This window comes from Ostrinia furnacalis, unplaced genomic scaffold, assembly GCF_004193835.3.
Source record: "Ostrinia furnacalis isolate ACB-3 unplaced genomic scaffold, ASM419383v2 OfSCF4894, whole genome shotgun sequence".
NCBI classification, from domain to species: Eukaryota; Metazoa; Arthropoda; class Insecta; order Lepidoptera; family Crambidae; genus Ostrinia; species Ostrinia furnacalis.
In genome coordinates this window covers 310,375-324,292 of record NW_021135133.1, presented here as the reverse complement: position 1 = coordinate 324,292, position 13,918 = coordinate 310,375, and the positions used below count along the sequence as shown (strand labels likewise).

At 37.8% G+C, this 13,918-nt stretch overlaps 2 protein-coding genes across 2 annotated transcripts; one reads left to right on the top strand and one right to left on the bottom strand.

Annotated features, from left to right (window-relative positions):
* The first annotated feature begins 1,338 nt into the window (after nt 1-1,338).
* Nucleotides 1,339-4,331, top strand: LOC114360121 (chitinase domain-containing protein 1). The gene is made up of 6 exons (XM_028314695.1): nt 1,339-1,691; nt 2,009-2,189; nt 2,441-2,647; nt 2,885-3,046; nt 3,555-3,792; nt 4,095-4,331. The coding sequence occupies exons 1-6, from the start codon at nt 1,365-1,367 to the stop codon at nt 4,234-4,236; spliced, it is 1,257 nt and encodes a 418-aa protein (XP_028170496.1). The 5' UTR covers nt 1,339-1,364; the 3' UTR covers nt 4,237-4,331.
* On the bottom strand, nt 4,237-12,529 carry LOC114360123 (short-chain dehydrogenase/reductase family 16C member 6). The gene is made up of 7 exons (XM_028314697.1): nt 12,407-12,529; nt 9,310-9,596; nt 8,638-8,753; nt 7,945-8,064; nt 6,379-6,540; nt 5,698-5,897; nt 4,237-4,754 (listed from the first exon to the last, which is right to left on the bottom strand). Exons 2-7 carry the CDS (start codon nt 9,581-9,583, stop codon nt 4,652-4,654), a joined length of 975 nt encoding a protein of 324 aa, XP_028170498.1. The 5' UTR covers nt 9,584-9,596; nt 12,407-12,529; the 3' UTR covers nt 4,237-4,651.
* Between the last annotated feature and the right edge of the window lie 1,389 nt (nt 12,530-13,918).

Sequence of the window (13,918 nt, the reverse complement as noted above, 5' to 3'; positions counted from 1 at the left end):
TTGTATTCAATATTGTGCTTTTGTAACCAATCCATACAAGTTTGTTTTGATGTGCGATAGTCTGGAATTATTTCTTTCAATTTATTATGTTGAGTTGCATCATCAAGAATCACTATTGAGTTTGGAGGTAGATTAGGCAATAGCTTCTCATTTAACCATTTTAAAAATAGATTTTGGTCAATCAGGCTACCACCTTTTTTCATTGGTGTACATTTATAAATTAAACAAGTGTTATAAATTAAACAAGAAATCCATTTTCTCCTCCTGCATGCATTATGCACCAAACATCAGTAGAGGAGTCCTTTGCTCGTTCATCCAGATAAATAAGGGTCTCATCTAAATAAATCACAGATTGTTTATTTGACTGCAGTGAATCATTTTTGATAACTGTATTCAAGTATTCGGCTCTGGCCAAAGCTATCTTATGGCGCTCCAAGGGTATGGGTCCATTATTTTTGCATCGTCTAAATTGAAAGCCTAATTTTGCTTTCAAAATCTTGCGTAACATATTCTTTGAACCATTAAAATTAAGTTGATTTGTTGCTTCAATCAGAATTTTTGGTAATGTAGGTATTTCCTCATCCACAGTGAAAATTTTAATTACTAACTTATGGAGAGAACACAAAAATTGTGGATCATCTATAATATCTGGATTATTTTTACCAATTAGATGCTTTTCTTTACTCTCAGTTTCATTATTAGCTACGGTTTGTTGCTCACCGGGAATATTGTTTTCTTTAATGGACATGATGGAATCAAGTCAATACGCAGGATTCCAAACAGGACTTGCACCAGTGTCTTTCATGAATATCTTGGTCCAGGCACTTTATAAGGATTATTTGTTTCTTTTACAGCAATTGTAGGTAGGATGAGAATTAAGAACTTAAAATTCAGAATAAAGTTTTAAACTGCCAAAAATCCGCCAGTCAATGGCGCCAACGAAATTCAACGAATGTCATATTGTCATAAGTGTCATAACTGTCAATACACCACCACAGACTGAGGGGGAAGATTTTTTAATATTTTAAAATTGTACGACTCTGGGTTCTAGCTCTTTGAGTAATGCCCTACTCATTTTTGTGATGCCCTTGCCTTGCCTAGTACCCACGGCACTTTGAACGGGGCGTAAACCACGGGGTGATATGCGGGCGAGTGCGAGGGAGAGTCACATTCTAGCGAGATGCGTAGTTAATTTGACCTGGCTGTGGTGAAAAGTAAAGAAATAGAATGACCTAAAAAGGCTAGATCCAGAGCCCTATATTTTTTGTCAATGTGTAAAGAAAAAAAAAGTCAGTTTCAGTCCGTCAGTGTCAGTCAGATATATTACTTTTCTCTATGTCAGTCAGTGCCCGTTGTGTTGATGCATGCAGATTGCAGATAAATTTTGGATATCCTACCTGAAAACTGAAAAGTCTGAAAGTTCTACAAGATATAAAATGCAATTTCTCAATACTATTCTGCAAATAATATTTTTACTGAATGTGTGTTTGGCAACTTTATCACCACCCTCAGATAAAAAAGGACAGAAAGGAGTCAAAACTCAAGATGGTCCACGTAAAAATAACGTTTTAGATCGAAAATTAGTGGTTGAAACGCCCATTGTGAGGGATATTATTAAATACCATGCTACGTATCATCAAGATATTTCATTAAGGAATTTTAAAAATTCGGTTTTAGGTTATGTGACTCCGGTATGTAAAAACAAACATGTAATCTTGTGCTCCCTTTATATATATATCTAAGGTGCTTCCTTTCTATTTTGCTTCCTTGTGATTGTGAATTCTTCAAGTTACTACGGAAACTCATGTCATTTGAACATCATTTCAATTGGTATTACACCTAACTAAAATAGGCGTTTCTGCTTAAACACAATACTTACCGGCATTCAGGAATTTTAAGAATACCGGCGCTTAATTGGTGGCAAATTTGAAAGATTTTGCGTAATATGTTATTATTATGAGGTATGTTAATGTTAGATAATCTTTTAAAAATCATTACTTGTTTTTAGTGGAACAGTAAAGGCTATGACGTGGCCAAGACATGGGCGCCTAAATTCAATTACATCTCTCCAGTGTGGCTGCAGGTGAAGAGACAGTCACCCAACATCTACATCATATCAGGATTGCATGACGTTGATCATGCGTGGATGAAGTCAGTCCGACAGAAAGGCTCCCAAAGTAATATCAAAAGTGAGTTAAAATTAAAAATGGACCTCTTATTTATAGTTTGTATTTATTAAATGTAATTAAAAGTATCATAAAAATGAGATTAGGTTATTTGAATACCAAAACAATTAGAAACTCCACTGTCTTAAGTAGCTCAGTTAAAAGAGCCAGTCGTCCAGCAAGCGAAAGGTTGTGGGTTCAATTCCTGCCTGCCAGTTCGATTTTTTCAAGTTATTTATAATTTTCAAATTAAAAACTTACTTGTTCATTTGCAGTTCTCCCTAGAATCTTATTTGAAAATTGGCAGTCTTCAGATTTGAAAGCCTTCTTCATGGAGCCCAGTGCCCGTTCAGAGCAGCAGGCGTTGGTGGATGAGATCAAAAAAGCCTGTAAGCAGTGGAAGTTTGATGGAGTTGTCCTGGAAATTCTGTCACAGATTGGAAAGTACCTTGATAAATCTGTGAAGTTCATTCAGCATTTTGGTAAGTAGAATTTTATCTTTTTGGAGAGTAACTAGTTCCATTTTTTTAATATCTAGGATATTCACATTATATTTTGAAATTTATTTCATTATTTTTATCATTGACAGGGAGAATAATTAATTGATCTGACTATTGACTTGACCAGTTTTAATTGAAAATCTCTTAGAGACACTGATATCATAACTCACCAGTTTTAATAGACAAACTCTTAGAGTCACTGATATAATATTGTTTCAGGTTTAGAAATGGCTGAAGATGAACTGAAGTTGATCCTAGTCTACCCACCATTCCGGGGCTACCCCACCGATGAGTTTTTCATACAAGCTTTTAATGATATCCATCCGTATGTAGAAGCGGTGTCAGTGATGACTTATGACTTCTCAAACCCCCAAAAACCAGGTATTACATTATTTGTAATTATATTTCTATATTTAATAGACATGCCCTTCAAGCTTGTAAAGATAAATACTGAGCAGTAGCCTATTGGTGCAGTGATGTGGCCCACTATTTTTTTTCTTGTTGTATTGTTTTTGTGTATATTAGATAGGCTAATTTTCTAAAAAAATATTTTTAGTCCGTCAATTTTAATATAAAAAAATATTGAACACATATTTTTAATTGTCAATCAAACAAATTATTACAAAGTTATAGCGCGTTGAAGTTCCGTGCGACGTCACAAAGTGCTGCACTTTTACGCACTCATTGACGTCACGGGCCTTTTCTTTAGAACTTTGGCACGCTTTATCTCTTTACATTTCATTAGTTTTCACAAGTGAAAAATACGTGTCGAGTAGTTATTGATAAGCTAACTGAGGGACTAATTAAAACTCTTGCTTTTTTACCCAGGAAACATCCCTATTGTGCTTACTGTGTTCAATAAAGTCTTATTCTATTCTATAATTTACAGGCCCAAATGCACCGCTGTACTGGATGAGACTGTGTGTTGAAAAATTAGTTGGTGAAGAAGATAATCCATCCAAACGCTCCAAGATTCTACTTGGCTTAAATTTCTATGGAAATTCATACACTTCTAATGGGGGTGGTCCCATTGTAGGCACAGAGTATGTGGAGCTGCTTAAGAATGCTAAGCCCACAGGGACAGTGTCCTACAACAATAATACAGCTGAAAATTATATAGAAATTCGGTAGGTAATCATCATATAATACATATATCTCCAAATTAAGCATTTAGCATCTAAAGCATATCTGCTTCAAAAAGAGTTCTGTAATTTGAACAATGCTAGGCATGATCATAGTAGTGACTGTTGAGATGAAGGGACCAGTCTTCTATTTTTTACCTAAATACATAAACACTATGATCTGTACTTTTGTTCTATTATGTATTTGCTATTTATGTAATAATTTTTGATACTTCAACATACCAATACCTAATAATTGTGATGGTAACAACCCTATGAGCTTACAATAGTGAAACTTTTCTTTACAGGACATCACAGGGTTCAAAGAAGATATTTTATCCAACTTTGTTCTCCATACAGAAGAGACTGGATCTAGCCCGGGAGTTCGGCACTGGGATTGCAATATGGGAACTGGGCCAGGGCCTAGACTATTTTTATGATCTATTTTAATTACTTGTGATATTATTTTTAAGGCAAAAATATGATGAAGTGTAACACCTAGTCATATTTATTTTATTGAGAATAAAAAGACTTAATTTCTTCAATAATTTATTTTTACACTTAACCTAAGTGATCCCAATTTCAAAATATGTATTTCATTCAGTCTTTTTTATTACCCACAAATACATGCATGATCATAATTCATCACTCTGTGACATAAATCAAAGTAATCTGCACGCAAACACATACAAGATGACTCTTAAAAATTTTGTTATTTACTATTTTACCGCGGTTGAGGAAAAAATTGGCCTAAAAGTCGTATCTACTCGACTGGGCTTGGTTCATTATTCATTTTATCATTATTTTAGTTTATCCTAAATGTATGGATACAGTATTGAAAAATATTTCGTCATTATGCTAATGTTTAACCAGCTGCTACTGTGGGCTTCTTCCTCAATTCCATCATGGCTTGTGGCCCCTTCATCACTCGGTGCATCAGGTCCCAACACATCTTGGCGGGGAGAAGGCTGGAATAACAAAAAACTTGGTGAGGAAATGACATAGCATTTTGTTCTCTCTATCCTTGCCTCGTGTCCAACGTACCCAACGGATTAGCAAGCTGAAGTGGCAATGGGCAGGGCATATAGTACGCAGAACTGATGGCCGATGGGGCAGCAAGGTTCTGGAGTGGAGGCCACGTGCGTAGGACGACCTCATAAATGAGGTCGTCGGTCCACCTTGTGGACGTCCTACGCACGTAAAGGTAGCGGGAAGGCACTGGATGCAGGCCGCTACCAACCGGCCATTGTGGAAATCCATATGTTCAGCCGTGGACGTACTATGGCTGAAATGATGATGATGATCCTTGCCTCTTCATGAGAGGAACTAATGTATCCTGTTAGTATTTCCTTGAGTAATATGTAAATTAAAAGAAGCTTAAGCTTAGGTACTACTACGCTAGAATGTAGGAAACTAATTTGTATGTGCATATTATTATTGTCTACTTTAATTTATATTCGAAACATGCGCTACTTATCTTACTACTTAATTATGTTTTATGTCAGTACGCAAATAATAAATGCTAAACAGTATTTGCATTTTTCTGAAATAAACTACCGAGTTACCTTGGTAGCTATAAGGAATCAGATTCGAGCTTGGACATACAAGTAGTGGCTCCGGTCGTGAACCTATGTGCTTAGCACCTAAGTAGGGGCAGGGCACATAGTACGCAGAACTGACGGCCGATGGGGCAGCAAGGTTCTGGAGTGGAGGCCGCGTACCAGAAAACGCAGCATGGGACGTCCACCCACAAGGTGGACCGACGACATCATAAAGGTAGCTGGAAGGCGCTGGACGCAGGCCGCTACCAATCGATCAACATGGAAACCATTGGGGGATGCCTATGTTCAGCAGTGGACGTCCTATGGCTGAAATGATGATGATGATGAAAGTAGGGGCACGGATACTGACCACTTAAGCGGCAGGAGGTATCGCACTGATCCGGGCATGATGCAGTTGACTTCGTTTTTGCGGATGGAGTCGATCATGGTCTCCGCCACGTAGTCTGGCTCCAGCATGGGCATAAGCCGCGGGGTGACTCCGTCGAACATCCCCGTGTTGATGTAGTAAGGGCACACCAGCGTCGCGTGGATGGTGTTGTGACCGTGGGCCTGGAAATCCAAGAGATATTTGTGTAAGAATAGAAAATAATTTACCGTAAGCGTGCGGTGCTATTGAAGCCCCCTGTGCGTACATGCCACGGTTTGATCCAGTTGAAGCCATATTGTGTACATGCAAAGGTTTTATCTAGGATCGCTACTCTAGATGTAAAAAAGTTTGTTATGACTGTAACTCATTCTTTTTTTTCTAAAGTTACGAGTATGTTGCATTTAGCGAAAAAGATAAAAGCGACGGCGGAATGGTGAAGGTGTCGGACTGGCCGACTTGTAATCCGAGGAACGCGGGTTCGGTCCCCGTGACCCGTCGCCGCTAGATTATTGTGGTGAGGCCACTCGTAACACGAACACGAGGCATGAGTTTAGTTTATCTAGAAGGGTTAACAAAGAGTTTTTTTTGCACATAGGCATCTAAGTAGGCTCCGAGTATCAATTTCGAAATTGAATTTGTAACAAATGTACTTTATCTGCTTACCCTCAATTCTGTGAACAGGCTCTCGTGGAAGCCGACGGTAGCGAACTTGGTCCCGCTGTAGTCGGTGCAGCGATACGTGCCCAGCAGGCCGGCCACCGAGCCCACCGTCACGATGTGCCCCTTGCCGCTCTTGATCATGTCTGGGAGGAACGCCTTCACTGTCTAGGTAAGAGAAAACGATAATCCCATCAAAAACAATACTTGTCAAAAAAACCAAGTCTCGCAACTCAGTTGTTCTACGGTAAAAAGTTGTGAGATCCATGTAATACCAAGTCCAGGCCAGGAAATCTTTAACGTTTTACATAAATTATTGACTTGGCCATCGCACTAAATAATTTAATTTACACGTGTTTTCATGCGATGGCCAAGTCNTACATGGATCTCACAACTTTTTACCGTAGAACAACTGAGTTGCGAGACTTCTGGTTCAAATTGAATGAAATTTTAAATATACCGTGTCTTTACAATTCCTGCATAGCTAATGAAAATTCAGCCTTCTAGTTTTATCCACAACGAAGTTACAGGCGGTCGAAAATGGCCTGAATTGCTTCGAGAAAAGGATGGTACGGCCGTGCCGCTTTTTTGCTCGACTTGGTGGGGGCACTGCCGTGCCCCCAGATTAGATTCACTGGTGACTTTTCCCACCATAAAAGTATGTTTTTTTCTCTATAAAGAAACAGATATACTATCGCGGCGCGCGCGCTGTCACCCGTTTGCACGCGCCTTTTTAAATTAGATTCGAAATTACGGGAACGGTGTTAAGAAATAGCCTTGCTAAAATGTGTTATAATTTCTTTTCTGCACACTGATGGGTGGGTCTAGTTATCGGAAGAGAAAAAATTTAACAGTCAATCCTGCGACTTGAACCGCAGACCGAGTTGGAAGCGAAGGCTTAATTTTCGGTTTAGCAGCCTTTGTCTTTTGCTTTGAATATTGATGTTATTTAAAAATGAAAAAAGTTAGGTAAGTAGGTATGTGACTTCTAAACAAATGAGAAAAATATTATTCTTCACACCTGTTACGCACCTCACCCCGACCTCAGAATAAATAATATCCTAGGAAAATCCGACACTGAACTTGAGTCTATTGTTTGTTTCTTTGAATTTACCAAAATGGCTAATAAAATAAAATAACAATAGAAGTAGGTAGGTACTTTATTCAGCATTTAATATTTTATACACATTCTTAATTTTATTAAGGCAAGCTAAAAGGCATTCAGCAAAAATCGTGACATGACACAAGTCTTCAAGTCACGAAGCTGGTTTTCAGTGGGTACCAACGCACGACGGGGATTACGATGAAATAAAACCATTGTAACAACATTTTACGCTAATATCACAGCCATTCGCTGTATTGTGGTCGAGTACCGTTGGGAAATGTGAGTATCTGCACGATGAATGATGATTATAGCTAATTATACACTGTACGACGACAGCACGTCAACGTAACCACTGGGATCTTGTGTCACTTGTGTGGTTGTAATAGGGGCGAGTTTGCAACAAAAATGGGTAGCCTGATGTGCTGTCGTGTGTACGTTGCAATGGCAGTAATGGCACGGCTACTTACCCAATAGTGCGAGAGGATGTTAACTTTGTAGGTGGTCTCTATCGCAGAGTCTGTCAGCTCCAGGATCGTGTCCCCGAACACTGTGCCCGCGTTGTTGATCAACAAGTCCACTTTGCCTACCTGAAACATTTTCATAAGTAGGTTAAGTTTTGTAAGGCGCATCCATATTGTTTTTGGGGGGACCTGTGTTGCTTGTATGTAACTAACACGAAAAGGGTCGTAGAAGGAAGGGCTATATTAAAGGTTATATACGACATTGTACCTACGCTTAAAACAAGCGGTTTTTCTGATATGAAAGATGACGTCAAGCTTCAGAGAGCTCGTTCTAGTTACTGTGCCCAGTAAGCATAAAATATACCTAGATAAGATATACCTAAGGCATTACGAAATACTTAGTAGGAAGGTAGTGTCAAACAGTGAATTATTCCGACTTTATCAGCCTAGTGTACCTACCACTTTTTAAGGAGGGAACTGCAATCATAATTCGGAATTAAGTAGATAATGGAATCATCATCATCTCAGCCATAGGACGTCCACTGCTGAACATAGGCCTCCCCCAATGCTTTCCATGTTGCCCGGTTGGTAGCGGTCTGCGTCCAGCGCCTTCCTGCTAACTTTATGATGTCGTCGGTCCACCTTGTTGGACGTCTTTTACGCTGCGTTTTGAGATTATGGAATAAGGTGAACAAATACCTCTTTCTTGACTTTTTCAGCTGTAGCGTAGACCGCAGCTCTGTCTGCCAGGTCCACTACGTGACTCACAATTTCATAGCCCTCATCCATCACAGCCTGGCATGTTTTTTGCAAACCTGTTGAAAACAACAATGTGATTAATGTAGTTCTACCTTTTTATTAATGCTCGCTAATCCAGTTTGTTTTATTATTACTTACTTTACTACCTATTAAAAAGATATTAGTAGCGTGTATTATCATGTACCTATTATGATCGACTATATGCAGGACTGTATTTTAATTTAGACTTTACTTAATTAATTATCTAATTTGTTTCATGAATTGATTTTCGTATGTATCCAATTCCATGCACTTTATTTATTTTAAAATATTTATTTAATTATTAAAAATACAGAGCTAATTATGAATGAAGGTTCCTACTTAGTACATTTGACATTGCGTGATTAAAAAATCAATTCATGATTAAACATGACTAATTACCTCCTAAGACGATGCAAATTGTTTTTCATCCGATCGCTCTATCCATCGAGGTTGTTGAAAATCTAATTTTTAACTAAATGTTCCGTATTTTTCCATTGCTCTTGTTACGAGACTACATTTAACTATCAATTACGTTCTAAAGGCTAATTAATATATTCTCGATTAGACCTAGGCTAAGGCAGCTAAACGTACCTTCTAAGTTTATATCCCACACGACGACCTTCGCTCCAAGTCTCGCCAGCTTGACCGCCAGTTGCCGCCCCACCCCCCCTCCTCCGCCTGTGACCACCACCACATCCCCCTTCAGACTCTTCATGGGCCTTATTGCATTAGGCACTAAGGTCCAAAACAGCGATTCCAAGATGTAGTAGCAGGACAACACCAGGAAAAGAACCGTGTCTTTGGCAATGTCGAACACGCTGGCCATTTGGGAGTGGGTTTTGATCTTTGTTCCTTCTAACATCATTGTGTATTCAGCTCTGTAAAAAACACATTTTTATCATTGAGTAAATGTACGTGGACCGATTAGAGATGCACCTAATGTGGACACTACCGTATAAAATCAAATGATATGTAGGAGGTAGGTACTTGTAATAGTACTATACAAAAATTTTACTACGAATATAGTACAGCCACTAAAATTTTACATGAAAATGTAAAGCCATTAATCCTTATTATGAAACAACACCTAATATGTATGAATATTTAGGCCATTGACAAGATTGAGTTTGAACCGAGTTTTCAGTGTCCATTGTAGAATACGAGCCCACTAATAAACCTACTTGAAAACAATAAGACTGGGCAGTAAATGTAGAGATAAGGTAAGTAGGTTACACTATAGGTTTGGGTAATACAAAGTAATAGGTACTTCTAGGTGTTACCACTAGAGCGCTAAATGAGTAACGGACTTATTTACTACTAGCGGCCGCCCGCGACTTCGTATGCGTGGATCCCGTTTTACCCCCTTCATCTATCTTACGCGGTTTTATATTTTCATACAAATGTTTTTTCCCGCTAACTCCCGTTCCCGTGGGAATTTCGCAATATCCTGTTGCAACTAAGCTTTAAGTTTACTAAGGTACCTGCATGCCAAATTTCAAGCGTCTAACTTAAGCGGTTTAGATTTTTCATACAAAAGGATTTTCCCGTTAATTCCCCTTCCCGTTGGAATTTCGGGAATTTCTTGTTGCAACTAAGCTTTAAGTTTACTAAGGTACCTACATATCAAATTTCAAACGTCTAAGTTAAGCGGTTTAGATTTTTCATACAAAAGGATTTCCCCGCTAATTACCGTTCCCGTGGGAATTTTGCACTATCCTGTTGTAACTAAGCTTTAAGTTTACTAAGGTCCTACATGCCAAATTTCAAGCGTCTTACTTAAGTGGTTTAGATTTTTCATACAAAAGGATTTTCCCGCTAATTCCTGTTCCCGTGGGAATTCCTAAGTATCCTATAACCTGCCCAGGAGTATGAAGAATAATTGTGCCAAGTTTCGTTAAAATCCGTCGAGTAGTTTTTGTTTCTATAAGGAACATACATACAGACAGACAGACAGACAAAAATTTTACTGATTGCATTTTTGGCATCAGTATCGATCACTAATCACCCCTTGATAGTTATTTTGAAAATATATTTCATGTACAGAATTGACCTCTCTACAGATTTATTATAAGTATAGATGAAAGAGCGACCTTACTATGCGGTTCCGTAATGTATTTCAGGCGTGCGTAAAATAGAGATAAAAACCGCAAACCTCATAAAAATTACTTAGTTATCCATAACTTATTCTATGATAACATCAGCTCGTGTTTTGGGTGTCTATAAAACTCAATAAAGTACGTAGGTAACTAGGTAGGTCCTACTCATATATCGAAACTTTCGTCTTTAGTTAGTAAATATTTTAGCAAACTGCAAATGAGTCAAAGGAATCCATGTAAGAAGTTCTCAGAAGCAGAGGGCGACATATTTGGTCAGTATTTACCGGGCTACTACTGTTACTGTTAATTTGCGAGGTTTATATGTTAACGAAACTACAAGTGATATTCAAATTAAACCCAAACAACTTTATACTAAAGTAAGTAATATGGGAAGGATTTGACTAGATAAAACTGGCAATCGAAACCGATCATAAATAAAAGTTAACTGCTTCGGTATGCGCGGAGTGCGAACCGCGAAATCTCAGACCTACCTTCCTAAGTCCTAACCTACTTTATTCTACTGAGGTAAAATTACTATTTTACCTACTCATTTCAAGTTAGAGGAAACAATCTATCCGCGGTATAACAACACATCGTAGCTCATTTCATTAAAAATACTATTAAAAATATAAATGAAGAGCGGTCAGTTAACACGATAGTAGGTACGTGGTAGGTATATAGATATTAAGACTGTCTTTCAACCCACAAATAAAATTTTGTTATCATGGCCTAATTAAGTTATTTCTTCATTCTATGATAAGTCTAACCCTGGGTTAAAACGATTGTATTACGTAGTTGTAAATTTTCTGAAAGATAAGTCAGCATTATTGTATATTTTCTGGTTCCGTTTATGACCCTCCTCTATGAAATTAATTAAGCCTAGATATAGCTCGCTAGTAGTTAATTTAAACAATTTCTTAACCGCTGTTTAAAAATACACAGACAATAGAATTAATCTTTTAGATTAACTGCAGAAAAAATTTTACTAATATCTTACAATGATCGATAAATCAAACTTCATATTAAATCTGAAATAGCGTACCTGGCTATAATATCAATGATTTTTATTATTTAGTGACATTATTAAATGAAGTTAGTAATTAATTAATGCCTTGTTCTTTTGTTGGTCTCTTCTTTGGAATGTATGTGTCAATTTTTATAGAAAGTAGGCAGATGAAAGTTGTTTGCACGCTTAGCCGGTAGAGTTTAGGGTCATTTAGTGTTTACTATTGAAAAGAGAAAATGTATAACTATGTGTGTTTAATCTTAATCCAAAATGAACAAACCTTTCGTGGCAAACAAAGTCTGTTCTTTAAAATGGATACAAAAATAGTAAATAAAAGAACTTATTGTGATTTCACTACAGTCAATTATTACGGCAATAAAAATAATTACATTTTATAAAAATATTAGCTTAATTATACGAGTAAATACAGTTTATTGTCTTCTTTTAGATTTAATTAGCTACAGATTTAAAAATTACGAATTTCTATAACATAATACAACTACTATTGTTGAAGAAAAAACGAATTGTTTCTTTTGCCTGTTGTCAATGTTCAAATAGATCAGTGTCAAATAAATTGTAAACTTACCAAAATTGTTAATATTGTCCTCACATAAATCACTGATTTGATAAGAAATAAATAAGTTGTTCGATTCACGAAGCCGCGCGTGCTCGCTTGCGCCGGCCTACAGACTGTGCCGAGTTGCTCTACTCTTGTAGCTTTCACTATAACGGTTTTATGTTGCTTGCACGGCTCCCTTATGGCCATAGAAATAGTGCATACGAAGTAAGGTGCATTAGATCATTCACATGAAGATAAAACCAATAACGTTACAAATTATACTACTACATTTAACTGCAAACATGTTTTCACTATGGGCAAAACTTTGCTTAGATTAACCTAACAGCAGAATCAAGTAACTAACTAAAATGTTAATATTTTTTTATTGAATTTATTGATTGCTAAAGAAAGTGCAAGATTTTTATCGAGATCGAGAGCTGTCACGTATCATTTTTGTTAGCGACGTCAAAGAGAGTTAGAATTAATGTTAGCAACATCATGTCAATTAGTTCAAATTAACTAATTAATCTGTTTCATAATTAAGAAAATGAACATGAAATTTTCGCCAAAAAGGCAATACCGTAGCGAAAACCATCAGGCTCTCTCGCTTACTCACTCGGTAGGCCTCTTTCTTGCATTGTCTGATCTCTCACTTCCACAAAATAGCTTCTCTTTCACACTTTTCTGGAAAATCTGGAATGTTCAGGAAAAAATAGAGAAGAAACGAGACGTAAATATCGGACCTCTCGCTTCGAACATTCTAGAGCGTGAGATAGCAATATGTTTTGTCTTTGTCTTGCACGGATGGTCCGTTGCGCGAGGCAATACCGTAAAGAGAGCCGTTTTAGGTTTTTTGTCAATAACTTCGCCAATTTTGGGAATTTTGTGATGAAACTTTTTGTATAATGTAGATAATTTAATTACGCATCTGTAGAAAATAAGAAACCATTGTAAAACTACCTGCCAGTTGGAGAAAATTAGCAAAATCTGTGGATTTCCCGAAGACAGGGATAGCAATAGCGTGTGAAAGCGGGACGGAGATAGCCGCTCCCCATAAATACGGAATGAGTCGGCGACGTCGTATTAATAGTCGACGCGACGCTACCAAGAAACACTTGGCCACGAGGGGAAGTGCTGCGAGTGTATCCTGGACCGGACGGCAGAGTAAGAATCCTCGACGTGCGAACACCCGGAGGAGTGCTGCGGCGACCGACGCGACGAGTGGTAGTCCTGGTTCCTGCCAAGACGTCGCATCCGGAGGAAGGAGTGCTTCGCACTGCGGGGGAGAATGTTAGCGACGTCAAGAATAGTCAGAATTAATGTTAGCAACATCATGTCAATTAGTTCAAATTAACTAATTAATCTGTTTCGTAATTAAGAAAATGAACATGAAATTTTCGCCAAAAAGGCAATACCGTAGCGAAAACCATCAGGCTCTCTCGCTTACTCACTCGGTAGGCCTCTTTCTTGCATTGTCTGATCTCTCACTTCCACAAAATAGCTTCTCCTTCACACCTTTCTGGAAAATCTAGAATGTTC

Coding starts and splice junctions, on each gene's coding strand:
- LOC114360121 (XM_028314695.1), top strand. CDS start 1,365: ATGCAGATTGCAGATAAATTTTGGATATCCTACCTGAAAACTGAAAAG. Junction 2,648..2,884: donor GAAGTTCATTCAGCATTTTG/GTAAGTAGAATT, acceptor ATATTGTTTCAG/GTTTAGAAATGGCTGAAGAT. Junction 3,793..4,094: donor GAAAATTATATAGAAATTCG/GTAGGTAATCAT, acceptor TTTTCTTTACAG/GACATCACAGGGTTCAAAGA.
- LOC114360123 (XM_028314697.1), bottom strand. CDS start 9,583: ATGATGTTAGAAGGAACAAAGATCAAAACCCACTCCCAAATGGCCAGC. Junction 8,065..8,637: donor CTGAAAAAGTCAAGAAAGAG/GTATTTGTTCAC, acceptor AAAATGTTTCAG/GTAGGCAAAGTGGACTTGTT. Junction 5,898..6,378: donor GCCTGTTCACAGAATTGAGG/GTAAGCAGATAA, acceptor TTGGATTTCCAG/GCCCACGGTCACAACACCAT.